The sequence below is a fragment of the Rhamphochromis longiceps genome, linkage group LG15 (genome assembly GCF_057381845.1).
Source record: "Rhamphochromis longiceps isolate RC_006_pf linkage group LG15, R_longiceps_female_GT1.1, whole genome shotgun sequence".
Taxonomy (NCBI): Eukaryota; Metazoa; Chordata; class Actinopteri; order Cichliformes; family Cichlidae; genus Rhamphochromis; species Rhamphochromis longiceps.
This window is the reverse complement of record NC_140571.1, coordinates 32,331,999-32,346,297: the sequence shown is the minus strand read 5'-3', so window position 1 is coordinate 32,346,297 and position 14,299 is coordinate 32,331,999. Positions and strand designations below refer to the sequence as shown.

The following is a 14,299-nucleotide window of genomic DNA, read 5'->3' as shown; positions in this document are numbered from 1 at the left end:
GGTAGACGCCACCCTAGTGTTGTATGCGTTCTAAACTGGAGCTGCTTGGTTGTTAGATAAGAATGAAAGTTCCTATAATCCAACTCTGGGTCAGCGGGGAAGGCTGTGTTGGATGGCATGCTTCAGTGCCACGCTTGGCCAATTACCATATGCATGCATAAGCACACACACAGAGGCAGGCAGAGTTCAGTGGCCTGACTCAGAGCCTAAAAATACATCATCATGTCGAATGCTGGTGAAACCCCCCTGGGGTTGGATGTTTGTGTTGGTGTGTGCGTACGTGCATGTAAAAGCCCTACATGTCATGCAGAATAACACTAAGAAACAGGGTGCAGTGATTGCTGTTTACAAAATCTGAAGTACCACTGCAGTGACTGTGAGGGAGCTACTAGGATGCTATCTCACAATCAAATCAGAATCTAACAGGAACTTGGGCTGATTGTGTGATTTTAGCTGTAACTTGTGTGATTGCTGTGCTGTATGATTTTTTTTTTTCTAAATTCTTCTTTTTAGAAACAAGTTTGCCAATTTATGAGATGGTGGTAGAACCATATTTTTTCAGCAAAAAAAGTTGGGTTTTTTTTTAACTATGTCCAATTAAGAAATTAAATTTAACTTAATATAGAAAATATATAGTATTTACAGTAACTCTATATAAAAAATAGTCCTGTGAAAATGGGCTCACAGAACTTTTAGACAGTGGACCTGGGTGCCTTGTGAGAGGCAATGACAGATTTAATTAGGTGTCCCTTCACATTTTGAAAGATGAATTCTGTTTCAGTAGAGCCCTTCATCTCACAGTCACAACACTCCTTGCTCCAACTCTACATGCACATATACCTCTTTGCAGAATTGAAGATTCTGCAACCCTGACCCCACTGAGACTTAGCAGTGTTGGGCTTCATGGCCCTCCCCGTATTTGAACCTCTGCAGGAGGTTGATTTAAAACATCTGTTTGAAAACAGTTTTGCTGCTAGCTTTAGCATCTGCTAAACATGTCAGTAACATTCATGCACTTTCAATGTACTCTTCGTGGACTCTGGTTTTCTCAAGGGCAGACCAGGGTATTGCTGAAACCCAATGGATGTTGCATTTGATTGTGGAGGCAGTTGCTCTTGGTTATATAAATTGGGGGTTGCAGGCGCCAGTCTACTATACTAGTAGTCTGGCAACCAGTGCACTCATGGCCTTGGAAAATGTAGCAAAAGCAACACTTAATTACAAGCTCGGGGTCCTCACTTGGATAGATGGGCTATTTGCGAATTGGTAGTGATGAGCATTTCTGGCAATGCGAGAGTCTGAGAATTTGAGATTACTTGTGTAATCCAGGTTCTCAGAGTAGCATGAGTGAGAATTCTCACCAAGTAGCTGTCCTCATTGAAGCGAAGCTAGATGAGGGGCTTATCTTGAATAATAACTCTAGCACAACTCTAGGTGGGCTATTCTGCCCAACGTGGTCGTTGCAATCACCGGCCAATGAGGAAGGCCCTTCCCATGATACTTTCACTCGTACTACTCTGAGAACCGAGGTTACGCAAGTAATGGTGCTAATATGAACATCTAACATCTGCAATAAAAAACAATCACAAAATTATCTTTTGTGAATATTCCCTTCCACAGTATTACTCTGAGCAAAAACCTAAAATCCACTCGCAAAACTTAGGAAATACAGGTGTGGAATTGCAGCACGTGTAAAGTGAAGTAGAGCAGAAGGTGATGTAAGGATTACACCATCCACAAACATTGAAAACATATGGCAGGCACAGAGAACACAGTCTAGGCTATGCTAAGCACTAGAGGTGCAAAATCAAAGTAATTAGACAGGGTGGGACCAAGCTAAGATGCATAATGAACAAGAGAGGGAATTTAATGTGAATTCATTGCATACTGTTCCTTTTTGACGTGAAGATGTGCTTCTACACCCCATTAAAGCAATATGAGGTGTGATCAAAAAGTTCAAAATATTTAAAAACATTTAAAAATTAATCAAATCATTCAAAAATCAAAAAACCTTACTTGATCTAAATGTGCCTGATGTTCCATTCATAATGGGTTTTTTTTTTATTGCTGCAATTTTTAGATCAGTCTATAGTAGGCCCATTGAGTCCAATCATACTTCTGCCTTGTTTTTTGTTTTTTTTGTTTTGGGGGGGGGGGGTGGCGTGCTTGTTCTCTCAACAACACAAATGAATGTTGGTGAGAAAAAATAAACTAAGCATACTTGTGGTCTGGTTCCTCATCAAAATGTAATATTTTCTTAACTTTCTAAAGTGAAAGAAGTAAAAGCGGCCTCAGGCTCAATTTGACTCTTGTTTTCTTTACATTTTAATGTATTATCCCTTTCTTGTTCTTAAAACATCAGTTTAAAAAATAATGGACACCAATTACAATATGGGCATCCCATCTACTAGTAAAGACTCTGATTTGGACATATAAGCTATGCATCTGTATACTACAAACTGGAAGATCTCCAGGCTGAGGAACTGGGTTCAGAATGTTGTCTTTCAAATGAGAAAGATGGGTCTGTTATTATCAGTGTTGGTCAAGTTACTTGAAAAAAGTAATCAGTAACTAATTACTAATTACTTCCCCAAAAAAGTAATCCCGTTGCTTTACTGATTACTTATTTTCAAAAGTAATTAATTACTTAGTTACTTCAGTTTCACGATTGACAACCTGAATAGGTGATAAAGCGATAGATCTTTCAGCCCAATTCTACTTTTTCTGCATAATCCATCATACAAAATGTAATCAAATGGAAAGGTCCCTTTTTAAAACTTCTTTTATTAGTTTTAATCGTTTAACTTTATGCATCAAGCAAAAATTTAATTATATGCAACATTCTCTGACTGGAAGAAATTTGTTTAATATTTAAACCTATTTTCTGCACATTCCAGCACATAATTTTTTATTTTTTTTGTGTTTACACTCACTCTTTCAAATAGATACAAGTAAAACACAGCAGAAAATAAATAAAATCAAAGACTAGCGGTCCTGTTGCTCTATTTTCACCTGTAAAGCAGGAGTGGCGTAGGCGGAGGTTTACCCTGGTGCAGGTGTGCCGCGGCGGTCAGTGGAAGAATCCACGAGTTTCTCTGTGAGTTTCCCATTACGTCGTAGCTACTCGGTGCTTGATTGGAAGTTTAGGGGATTATTTTCGCTGTAAAAAGAAGTTTTCTTCCCACGCACAACGGACGCTAATGTTTTTGTCACTTTTTATGGAATCAAACTCAAAGTAAGGTCAGTGCTTCCACGCTTTAAACGCTGCACGCTCATACTCTCTCCCGCACTCGATATATTATCCACTGTTGATCTGCAGACAGCTGTTGTCACGAACGTCGCACTCGCTTACGTCACTGTCATGAGACATTCTCGAAAAAAATCACGGTTTTAGTAACACAGTAACGCAGCGTTCCTATGGGAAAGTAACAGTAATCTAATTACCGTTTTTGCAATAGTAATCCCTTACTTTTTTCAAGTAACGAGTAAAGTAACGCGTTACTGCCCATCTCTGGTTATTATGTAGGTATGACGATACTGCATACTCATTACAATCATTAAACTATCAACAGTGCAGCCTGACTCTTCCTAAAATGTGAAAGGTGCATGTGTGAAGGCAGCTTTACAGAATCATTCTTCATGCAACTATCACACTGCTCAAAAGTACGATTATCCATATAACTTTCATCACCTTATCCCGGACAAGCCCCTAGTTCTGCTAATCATATTAATGTTGTTGTATTCATGCATGACTATTGCAATTACATTTCAGGAAATTTTCATTGTTTAATGTCTAGAATTCATTTATCTGGACCTGTTTGTGCTGCTGTTGAATAGTCTTTATGACATTGGTATATTCGTCTATACTTTGGATTTGTTATGTGAGATATCAGAGTGAGATGAGTGGTAAGCTGTCATTTGATTGTTGTCCTCAGTACGTTCATTCTTTCCCTCTTCTTTCAGTGAGCAGAAGTCTGAAAGCTTTCTATCTCTGCCTGTGTCCTCAGTGCTAACACCTGTTTACTAACACAGTAGCATCACCTTAGCCTAAGAACATACACACAAGCTGGAGGAAAACTTTAGTTTAGCTCTGTGCTGGTTTTTTCTGCTTCATCTGCCCCCTTCTCTTTTTTCCTCCCTCCCTTCTTCCGTCTATCTTTCCTCACCTGCTGTCTTTCCCTTCTGTGTGCACGACGGCTGCTTCCTTCCTGCCTTCTTTCCTTCGTTCTGTCCGCTTCTGTCCTGTCTTGTCCTCAACCTCGGTTTTGTCCAATTCGCACGTCCAGCTTTCGAAAGCACATTGTGCACCCCCACACCTCAGGAGTACGGCAGGACCCCCTCCACGCCCATATCTCCATCCACGCCCACTTACCCATCTCCTGGGACCCAGTCGCCATCCTCCACTACAACCCCCCCAACCCCCCCACTCAGGCACTCAGCCTCCCGATTTGCCACCTCACTCGGTTCTGCCTTCCATCCTGTCCTGCCTCACTACGCCACAGTTCCACGGCGACAGCAGGCATTTCCCCAAGCCCCACCGCCTGCCCCTGCTCCTGCCCCTGCTCCAACTCCTCCTCCACCCAAGTCTGTGGTGTGGTCAGCGTGCAATTTTACTCCATTGCCTCCCTCACCTCCGGTCATGATAAGCAGCCCCCCGGGGAAGGCCACCGGTCCAAGGCCACTGATCCCGATTGCCGCGCCATCCCCTCTCACCCAAAAGCCTCCCTCGCCATCCCCCAATGGGCCACCCATGTTTCCCGCACCTTCTCCTGTGACCATCCCACACGGCCACACCCCCCTCAGCATTACCTGCCCAACACCACCTCCCCCGCCTACCCCACCCCCTCTCCCTTCGCCCATAGCTCCCCCTCCGTCTTCCTCCTCAGTCTCGTCTCCCCCCTCCTCATCCCAGGCTCCTGGTGTGCCCTCTCCCTCCACAGCGCCCCCTGCTGCTGCAGCTGCTGCTGCCACCTCTGCCTCTGCTGAACACCTCTGTTGGGGCCTGGGTCTGTCGGGGCCAGGGGAGCTGGACACAGCCGCAGGCTCAGAGCCCCAATCGGCTCAGGGGGATTCCTCCTGTCAGCCCCAGCCCCAGGGTAAGGCCTCCAGTCTGGATTCTGCTCTCTCTTTCTCACTGCTTTTCTCCCCTCTGTCTTTCACTGCTTGCAACTCACACTCTAACAGGGGTTGGTTGTTACATTGTCACTGATCTGGCTACAACACAAAGTAAGTCCTGTGACACAGACTGATCTAGGAGTTTTCTTTAGAAAAATTGTGCCTTTCCTGGTTGCTGTAACTCAACTCAGTCTGGTTACAATTTCTAATATTAAAATATTCACTATGGTAACTTTTGTGGGATCTCAATGTGTAACAGCTATTGTTTTCCAACTTCTAGCTTCTTTGTCAGTCTCACAAAGCCTGTGTATGTCCTCGTGCTGGCTGGCTGTTCATTGGATATGAAATGTGTTGTTGTTCAGCATGGCATGTCTGTGTCTTTGACAGACCTGCGTAAAACTCTTGCTTTCTTCATCTCTTGCCTGATTTGTTTTTCTTCATTCTCAGACAAGCTTCACACACATTTGACCTTTCACTCTCCATAATTTGATTTTTTTTTTACTTTGGGTCTGGAAGCCAATTTCTAAGCAGGCACAGCTGGAAGCTCACTCGACTTGATCAGTGGAACATCGACTGTGCTGTTCAAATCTTATCCACATGAACTTGTTCTGTAATATTAGGAATGCACCAAACATTAAGAGAGAAGCTAATAGGAAAACTGTCATTGATTTAAAGGGTAATGTCAAAAAGTCTAAAGAAAAGAAAAACTGGTGTCACTTTGAAATGCAGCTGTTAGCTTCCTCTTAACTATGTTAATTGTCCCACTAGTGATGGGCGTGCTCCTTCTGACACAAGGTGCAGCAAACACAGAACCTTTGATATACCTGATCTAATTTTTTTGAGACAGGCTCTGATTGGTGCACCTGTAGGGAATATGCTTAAAAGTAAAGATGGGCAAAGGAGCTGATTTGTACTCAGAGTAAAGTAACAACAAATATTTCAGAGTTCATCACAATGATTGGGCGAAAGAGGCTGGATTACTTGTATCATACCATAGGTTCCGCACAAACTATCCCACATAAAGCAAACATCTGGTTGTTTGAGACTCATTTATGAATTAATGCTTCTTCCCAAGTTCCTTTTCATAATTGTCTTTTGGTTATTATGCATTGGTGTGTACATGCATGCTTGTATGTGTATGTATGTCATTGCACCAAACCGTTTGTTTAATTGAATGTTTAGTGTGGCTTGCATGTCTTAGTTCTGTTTATTGGAATGTTAAATGGTCCAAATTGGGTTTTCAGTAAACCATGAAAAGCAATTGTGATATCTGACTTACCCCTTTGGCACGCTGCCTTCCTTTAAACGCAAATCCAGTCATTAATTCCACATTTTAATAAAACAAATTTGCTCTAGTATGATGTTGCATGCCATCATTCCTTTTATATGTTGAAAAGTAGGGACACACTGGCAACAAATCCTGCAGTTTGGTTCCAGTAATGCAGTTCAAATTAATAATTGATCTGAAAACCTGTGGCTAACACGTAGCCAGCAGGGTCAAAATGAAATATGACAGTTAAATGTCAGCCAAAGATATACAAACATAAGTCAGTATCATATTTAAGAAAATAGAACTACTTTGCCTATTTGGGGTTTTTTTTTCCCCCTCAAAAGTGATAGTTTAGTGATAGTTCAGTCTACATCCTAATCCATTTTCAATACATTTTCTCATCATTTAACAGTCAACTTAACTATCCAGTGTCAGATTAAAGACAACATGAAAATAGGGTTTTTCCTCCTGTTTTTTCGTGCGCTTCCCCAAAGAGCTTTTGCCCTTCCCCCTTTCAAAAAAAAAAAAGGAATTTGATTTGCTTAAGCATAAAACAGGGAAAGTAGAGGTAACACAGAATCATTGCTTTAACAATATGGAATGTAATCATGCTATTTTGTGTGGTCCCACCCCAGAGATCCATCTAATCGCTGGAGTGTGATCAGTTTTAATGCAAACATCCTGCCGTCCGCAGGTTTGTGTCTGGAATTGTTCTGAAAAATGTCTTTCTGTCTTCACCCATCCCCCACTGCTCCTTATTCCACCCCTGTCCCTAACAGACGTGGGACAGACTCCAGGGCTGACCACCCCCACCCCTCCCCCACCTCCACCCCTGCCACCCGGCTCCACTGTGACCTCTGCGGCTGCTACCCCGGCCGTCACCCCCACCACCCCCGGCGGCCACCCTCCACCCCCGCCACCTCCTCCACTCCCTCCGACACTGACTCCAGGCGGGACGCCACCTCCTCCGCCGGGTCCCCCTCCCCCTCCCGGAGCTCCACCACCACCCCCAGCACCACCTCTTCCCACCGGACTGTTCTCTCCTGCAGAGGACCGCCCTCTCTCAGGCCTGGCTGCTGCCCTCGCTGGAGCCAAGCTGCGCAAAGTGCCAAGGGTGAGCGCTTGATTTGTTAATGGACCAATGGAAAGCTCGACTAACACGTCTTCATAAGTGAACCATTTAGGATACAGTGTATAAGTATTAGGAAGGCAACCGGTTGCATATGCATGCACTTCGGTCACCCCCGATCATCATACACAATCTCACAGTCACTAAAACATTATCCAAACGCACCATGTTCACACATGATCTCTCTCTCTCTCTCTCTCTCTCTCTCTCTCTCTCTCTCTCTCTCTCTCTCTCTCTTACACACACACACACACACACACGCACCATCTGTCACATCTCATTAGGGCTCACAGGAGGACTTCATGTAATGCTCACTGTCTGCCAATGACTACATGGCTACTTGTGTTTTGAGTAAAATATGTATTGTACTTCTTTAAAAAACATAGCTTTTCTGATATAAAATGAGTATTAAAAACATCAATCCTTTTTCATTTATTCTATTTATTTCCCAAACACTGTAAATACCTTCTCTGTTTATGAAGAACACAAATGTGTTTTTGCTTGTGGCCCTTCAGAGTGATGATGCAGGGGCAGCTCTGGCAGCAGCCATGATGGGGGCCACAGGGGCTAAATCAGAGACAAGAGGTAACGGGCCACTTCCTGGAGGAGGGGGGCTTATGGAGGAGATGAGCGCCCTATTGGCCAGGAGGTACACTCGCACGATATTATCATCCAAAACCAGATTTGTCTGTTCACCATGCAAATTTTGTCCTAATTTCTGAAAATAGGCAATTAGTGGTTTTAAATTTGGAAATGAGACTTGATATCGATCAGTGTTTAAGCCCTCCTCACTGTGCCTGGGCTTTTTACATCTTACAGGAGAAGAATTGCGGAGAAGGGCTCGTCACCTGAACCTGACCAGAGATCAGTAAGTAATACCAGAACCATCGTCTAAGCCCCTGTCATGCTATGGTCCTGTGTTTGACTTTGTTTCAAAATGTCATTATTGCTATCGTCAGACGATAGCTCCTCAGTGTGCTTTGGTTATTTCAGAGTATTTTCACTCCTTGATCACTGAGTACTTTCGATATGAAAGTCTGTATGTCTTTAGAGGATGTCATGTTCTACATACCTGTCTGTTACTATTGACATATGTCATAAAGTACTTACCTAAATTGCAGAAAATAGTGTTTTGAGTTGTGGATATATTAATAAAGATATAAACCAATCACTATTTAAATAGCACTTGACATGGTTGAATTCTAGCTGAACATTGAACATTTTCCATACTATTTTCTATTCCTAGAGTATTATATTAATTACTTATACATGATTCTATGGAGAAAATCTAGCCTTTTAGGGGGTTTTTTATGTTTGTTTGATTTAGTTTCCTGTTTTGTTTTTTTGTTTTTTTTGGGGGGGGGGTTGTTGTTTTTTTAAGCTTTGGTCATGGTTCTGCCAGGCTTAATAAGGGCAGTGGAAGTAGGGAGGCCAATATGAATGTTTTGCGCACAGGTATTTAAAGGCATTTAAGAGTCAACTTCTTGCTTATAATTACAAATCATCTAGTGCTTTCTACCTGCATATAGCAACAGCCACGTTCTAGCTTTCCAAACTTGTGCCTCTAGATATGTGGTCAGTTTTTAAGGGAGCGTTTTTGTTTTTTGTTTTTTTGGTCAGTTGACAACATTTAATTTCTGCACTCTGTTATTTTGTCTTGATCGCAAAGGTTTTTGGTTTAATATAAAATGAATAATTCAATTCAGTTTTATTTATACAGCACCAAATCACAACAGTTGCCTCAATGCGCTTTATATTGTAAGGTAGATCCTACAATAATACACAGAGAGAAAAACCCAACAATCATGTGACCCCCTATGAGCAAGCACTTTGGCACGGTACTTCTGTTTGACCCACAGCCTGGGCGTGTGCATCAACTCGTTGGGGAAGCAGGCGAAACCCGTGGGGACATAGACTGGTATCCTGGGAGGAGACGGTGACAGTTGTGAATCAGCATTAGATTTTACTAAACAAGTCATTCTGAATATTTCAAAATTAGGTTTTTAAATGACAAAGTTGGGTGGCACAGAGCTGTTAAAGACTGTTAACAACAAACACCTTTCAACCAATAAGATGTTGCTGATGTGCTTTATGGGAATTTGGCATTTGTTCTCACTTACTTTGCATGTGGAGCATCAAGACCTTGGCCAAAGTTTTCCTTGTAGAACCTCATGGAGGAGATAATGCAGCCAGAGGTCCAATAGATCATGACGTTTGTCAGCAGGTCATCTAGAGAGAACTTCCTGCAACACATGACCCCACTGATATAAGACTACTGACAACTGAAAAACTAAGGAAACAAGCCTATTTCAGAATAGACAGCACTGCTAATACGCATGCTACTACTCAAGTTCACAACTTCTTATAACCTTCAATCCAATTTTATTTATACAGCACCAAATCCCAACACCAGTCGCCTCAAGGTGCTTTATTTTGTAAGGTAGACCCTACAATAATACATACAGAGAAAACGCCAACAATCAGACGACCCCCTATGAGCAAGCACTTTGGCAACAGTGGGAAGGAAAAGCTCCCTTTCAACAGGAAGAAATCTCCAGCAGAACCAGGCTCAGGGAGGGGCAGCTATCTGCTGCGATTGGTTGGGGTGAAAGAAGGAAGACAGGATAAAATTCTGAGTTTGTGTTGGTGTTACAGATTAAATTTGTTTAAAAGATGTCTGTGATTCTGTGTAGACACTCCATCACAAGACCTGTTCTTGATCCTTATTGTGACTCATTAAACCTTGTTTCTGTGTGCCCAATAGGAGGAGGGTGAGATAAATACGACCCCTAAAGTGTCAGCTTGTAGCACACCAGGTGAGTGTTAAATGAAGACAACAGCATTAGCAGTTAACGAGCATCTTCCTGAAACTGGTGACAAGGTTTACAGCTAGCTTTAATCTCGTTAGGTTATAGGCATACTGATCTTAATGTCGGTTCATGTTTGGTTTCAGTATTTCTTATATTTTGTTTTCTGTTTTCCAGACATGCCCAGGAAGCCATGGGAAAGAACAAACACCATGAATGGTAGCAAATCTCCAGTTATTGGAAGGTACAGTGTCTTCCTGCATCTCCATTTGAAATGTTTGTTTATTACAAGTACATTTATGTTCTAAATTAAATTTTTGTTTATTAAGTTCACCCAGGATATGAATGCCGATCATTTCCTAACTGAATGGCAGTGTGACACAGCTAAACATGATTTCCTAGCCTCTGAAACTATACAAGGATATATTGAAGCATAAGCATCAACTAGCTTTAGCATGATGCATTGCTGGGGCCGTTTAGTGCTGGCTAACACCACTAAAGCTTATCCTGGCCTTTATGTGCAGATTCATAAGACCACCAGCGTGTGTGTGAGAATGAACGGGTGAGAATGTAATGGCATCCTTACCACATATTTTCATACACAGTAGTGACCCAAATAATAAAAATGGTGTACATCCATAACCAGATGAAGGTGTGTGGTGGATGAATTAGTCAACCTTAACCATGCAAGACCATATTTTATGTATCAAAAAATATACTTCATCTGTGTTAGCAGGCATGCTAGCATTAACTAATATTAGCCTGAACAACAACAGTTATGAATCAGATTAGATACAAAAAAGGATCAAACTCAGAACTTTTCACCCAAAGGCGGTTCCACATGTTTCTGGGTTTTCTGTTTTGTTTTGTTTTTTTTGTTTTTTTTTGTTGTTGTTGTTTTGTTTTTTAAATATACTTTATCACTGAATTATAGTACATTTTAATTTCCTTTACACAGAAATGAGAAGCTGTTTCAGACTTTTTCCACAACAGCAGAAAGTAATTGAAATAAGTGACATCACCACACATGTAACAAATAAGATATCATCTATATAGTATAAACAGTTTGGGGGCCGAGTATTGAACCTTGTGGAACTCCACAAGAAACTTTAAGTAAACATAACTTATATCAGGGTTTTACCAGGTATTTTCTTACATCTACACAACCACTTATTAACACAAGCCTTCCCATTAGGCTGGCGTTTTGCAGTACATATATAGGTTTTACACTGTAATTTGTAAAGTCAGTGTTTCTGCTGCTCACACAGACGAGAGTCTCCGTGGAGGAATCCCATGGGAGCAGATTCCTCCAACAGGTAGAGCGAAAAGCCCTGAAAAGTTTGAGAGAACCTTTTTTTCTTCAAATCAAACTTCCTTTAAAGTTGAGGTTTGCTGTGACGATTTGGTTGGAGAGGAGTTCTTTCGAAGTGCTTGGATGTTTGGACTGAATCGTGTGCCGTCTTTGTGTTCTTTACTACATTTATCAGTCTTGTAGGGGGCCGGGACTGCTCGTCTGTTGTTTAATACGTGCCATTTGGTCCAATTTGTGTGTTCTAAATCAGTGTGCGTCTGGATGATGGGTTTCTAATATAATCTAGTCATTGTGTTTGCATGCTGTGTGCCCGCTGCTCTCAGAACTTAATTTATTTTAAATGGGGAAATCCATATGTGTCCGTCACATACTGTACACCCACCCTATCATACAGACCAACACAAAAATGTGTGTCCACCCAGTGTAGAGTAGACTTGGCAGAGTATTATCTTTGAAGAGCCAGAACAGTTCCAGCAGGCTCTGACAGATAAGTGTAAGTGTGTGTGTGTGTGTGTGTGTGTGTGTGTGTGTGTGTGTGTGTGTACACAAGAGAGAAGACCAGATGGGTGTTTTTGATTCCAGCTTAATAAAATTGACTTTCATATGCAGCCCACAGAGAGCTGAGCTGAGCAGATTGTCACTTGTCAGACCCTGTAGTGTTGCACGGAGCTTTTTGTTGATCTGACCAGAAAAACGTTGACTTTTACTGTTATGGTAAATGGACTGGTTCTTATATATCGCTTTTCTACTCTGAGCAGTCAAAGCGCTTTATACAACTCGTTCATTCACCCATTCACACAAACACTTTTTCTAAACTGTTAAGTGCTCCCTATATAACATTCATACACATTCACATCCCGATGTGAATGTGTATCTGTAGCTCAGGTAGTGGTGTGTATTACCTGAGCTACAGCCAGGGGTAGCTACTTTTTATATATATTTTTTTTATATTTTGTATTACTGTGTGATGGGCAGCATTTGGGCAGGTAAATCACAATATACACATACACCAAATCATCTGCAAAACACTAATTTGTTTGCTTTAATATTTTTTTTTAATTATTGTGTAAATGTTGTATAATGTGTGCGCACTGATTTATCTTCCTCAGTCTGTTTCTTACCTTCACCATTTCTTCTGTTCTGAGACCAGCATGAAAAGGAACACAAACACACCACAATCTCAGTTTCCGAATTTTTCCCAGTCCCATAGCTACCTAATGACCTGCTGTTTAGGTCACTTCCTTTTCCTTCACTTCTCATTCCTGTCACGTGTCCTATCTTGAAAGTAACTGGCTGCTCTGAATGTTTTTTGTCCCTCACATGGTGTATGGGGCAATACCAGCCTTCTCTTAATTACTGGTATCCTCCTCCTTCCTTTAAGTGTGTGTGTGTGTGTGTGGGGGGGGTCCAGGGAAGTTGTGCCACACCTCAGGTTTCCTCCTTAAAAAGACAGGGGTAGTAAAGTGTATTTGCACTGTTACGAATGTGGTCTAATCTCTGTCTAGACAAACAGAGGTTGCTTTATTTTGTAACGGACACATTCAATATTTCCAGAGCTGTGGGAAAAGTAAGGGAATGTCTTCTGGAAGCAATAACCTTTTTATAAGTTTTTCAGTTCTCCACAGTGAATTTTATACTATTATTCTTTCCAGAGAAGCTTCAGCTCAACCACATTCTTGGGATATCTGGTATGAGTGACTATGTCACGCCCTTAACTCTCCTAGACATCAGCTGACAGAGGAACATGTGAGAAGACAAATATCCAGTGCACCCAGTATTTAACCTGCCAGCTTCTTAATACTGAGTCTGTGTCATATCAGAACGTGCTAGTGAATTAATAAGGAATTTAATATTTTGGTGTATTCACAGTATGGATATTAAACTATCCATACTGCATAGTCTAATATCCAGTTTCCATATAATTATAGTATATTTCATGAACTGGACCTGCCCCCTCTTTATTTCAGTTTGATAGGTGGCTGAGAACTGTGTGTTTGCTTTTCTGTGTATTCCCTTGCATGTCTCTGTGTACAGTATCCAATGTTTGTGCATGCATCGACCAGGATTTGGCTGCTAATTGTGTTTATGTGCATTTTATATCGGACTAACACAAAAGAGAAAATGCTCAGTGTGCAGTTCAGCATACTAATAAATCTCCTGCCTGTGGTGACAGACAAGTTTGATTGCAGAGTTTATTGTCATGTAAATGATGTCAAATATTACATCGGATTTGTTTTTATTTGTTATCCTCTCAACTATTTATGGTTCCTCCTCTATAAAATAGATTCAAATACAGTTTGAGACATATTTATTCGACTGCTGTTTTCTCTCATGGTGTAATTTACTCAAGTTGCTTTACAAGCAGCTAAACAAGAGTCAGCATTCTTGTAGGAGGGCAGATTGTGTGGTTTAAATGATTTTACTGAGCTCAAAACCTCCATTTATTACTCATAAATCACATAGTAGCTGGTGTTGCTTTATGATCTTACAAGTAGTTTTTATGCTCTTTGTCTTTTCTCATAGACCTAAATCCACTCCTACACCTACTGCATCCTTAAGTGCCAATGGTGTGCCAACAGAAGCTGTTGACTATGATAGATTGAAACAGGTAAGTAGACATTTTTAGACACAGATTTTATTTCTGCATATTCCCTTTGATACTGTGA

At 41.3% G+C, this 14,299-nt stretch overlaps 1 protein-coding gene across 5 annotated transcripts in view; it reads left to right on the top strand.

The window, feature by feature from the left end:
• enah (ENAH actin regulator) overlaps nucleotides 1–14,299 on the top strand; it is a 146,392-nt gene that overhangs the window by 126,132 nt on the left and 5,961 nt on the right. For 3 of the 5 annotated variants that reach the window (XM_085383113.1, XM_085383112.1, XM_085383116.1), the window contains exons 6-13: nucleotides 4,287–5,096; nucleotides 7,165–7,499; nucleotides 8,030–8,163; nucleotides 8,334–8,382; nucleotides 10,279–10,330; nucleotides 10,499–10,565; nucleotides 11,590–11,637; nucleotides 14,157–14,241. In XM_085383113.1, coding sequence (XP_085239239.1) covers nucleotides 4,287–5,096; nucleotides 7,165–7,499; nucleotides 8,030–8,163; nucleotides 8,334–8,382; nucleotides 10,279–10,330; nucleotides 10,499–10,565; nucleotides 11,590–11,637; nucleotides 14,157–14,241 — 1,580 coding nt within the window. The remainder of the gene's footprint in view (nucleotides 1–4,286; nucleotides 5,097–7,164; nucleotides 7,500–8,029; nucleotides 8,164–8,333; nucleotides 8,383–10,278; nucleotides 10,331–10,498; nucleotides 10,566–11,589; nucleotides 11,638–14,156; nucleotides 14,242–14,299) is intronic. The other 2 variants (XM_085383114.1, XM_085383115.1) reach the window with 2 other exon arrangements.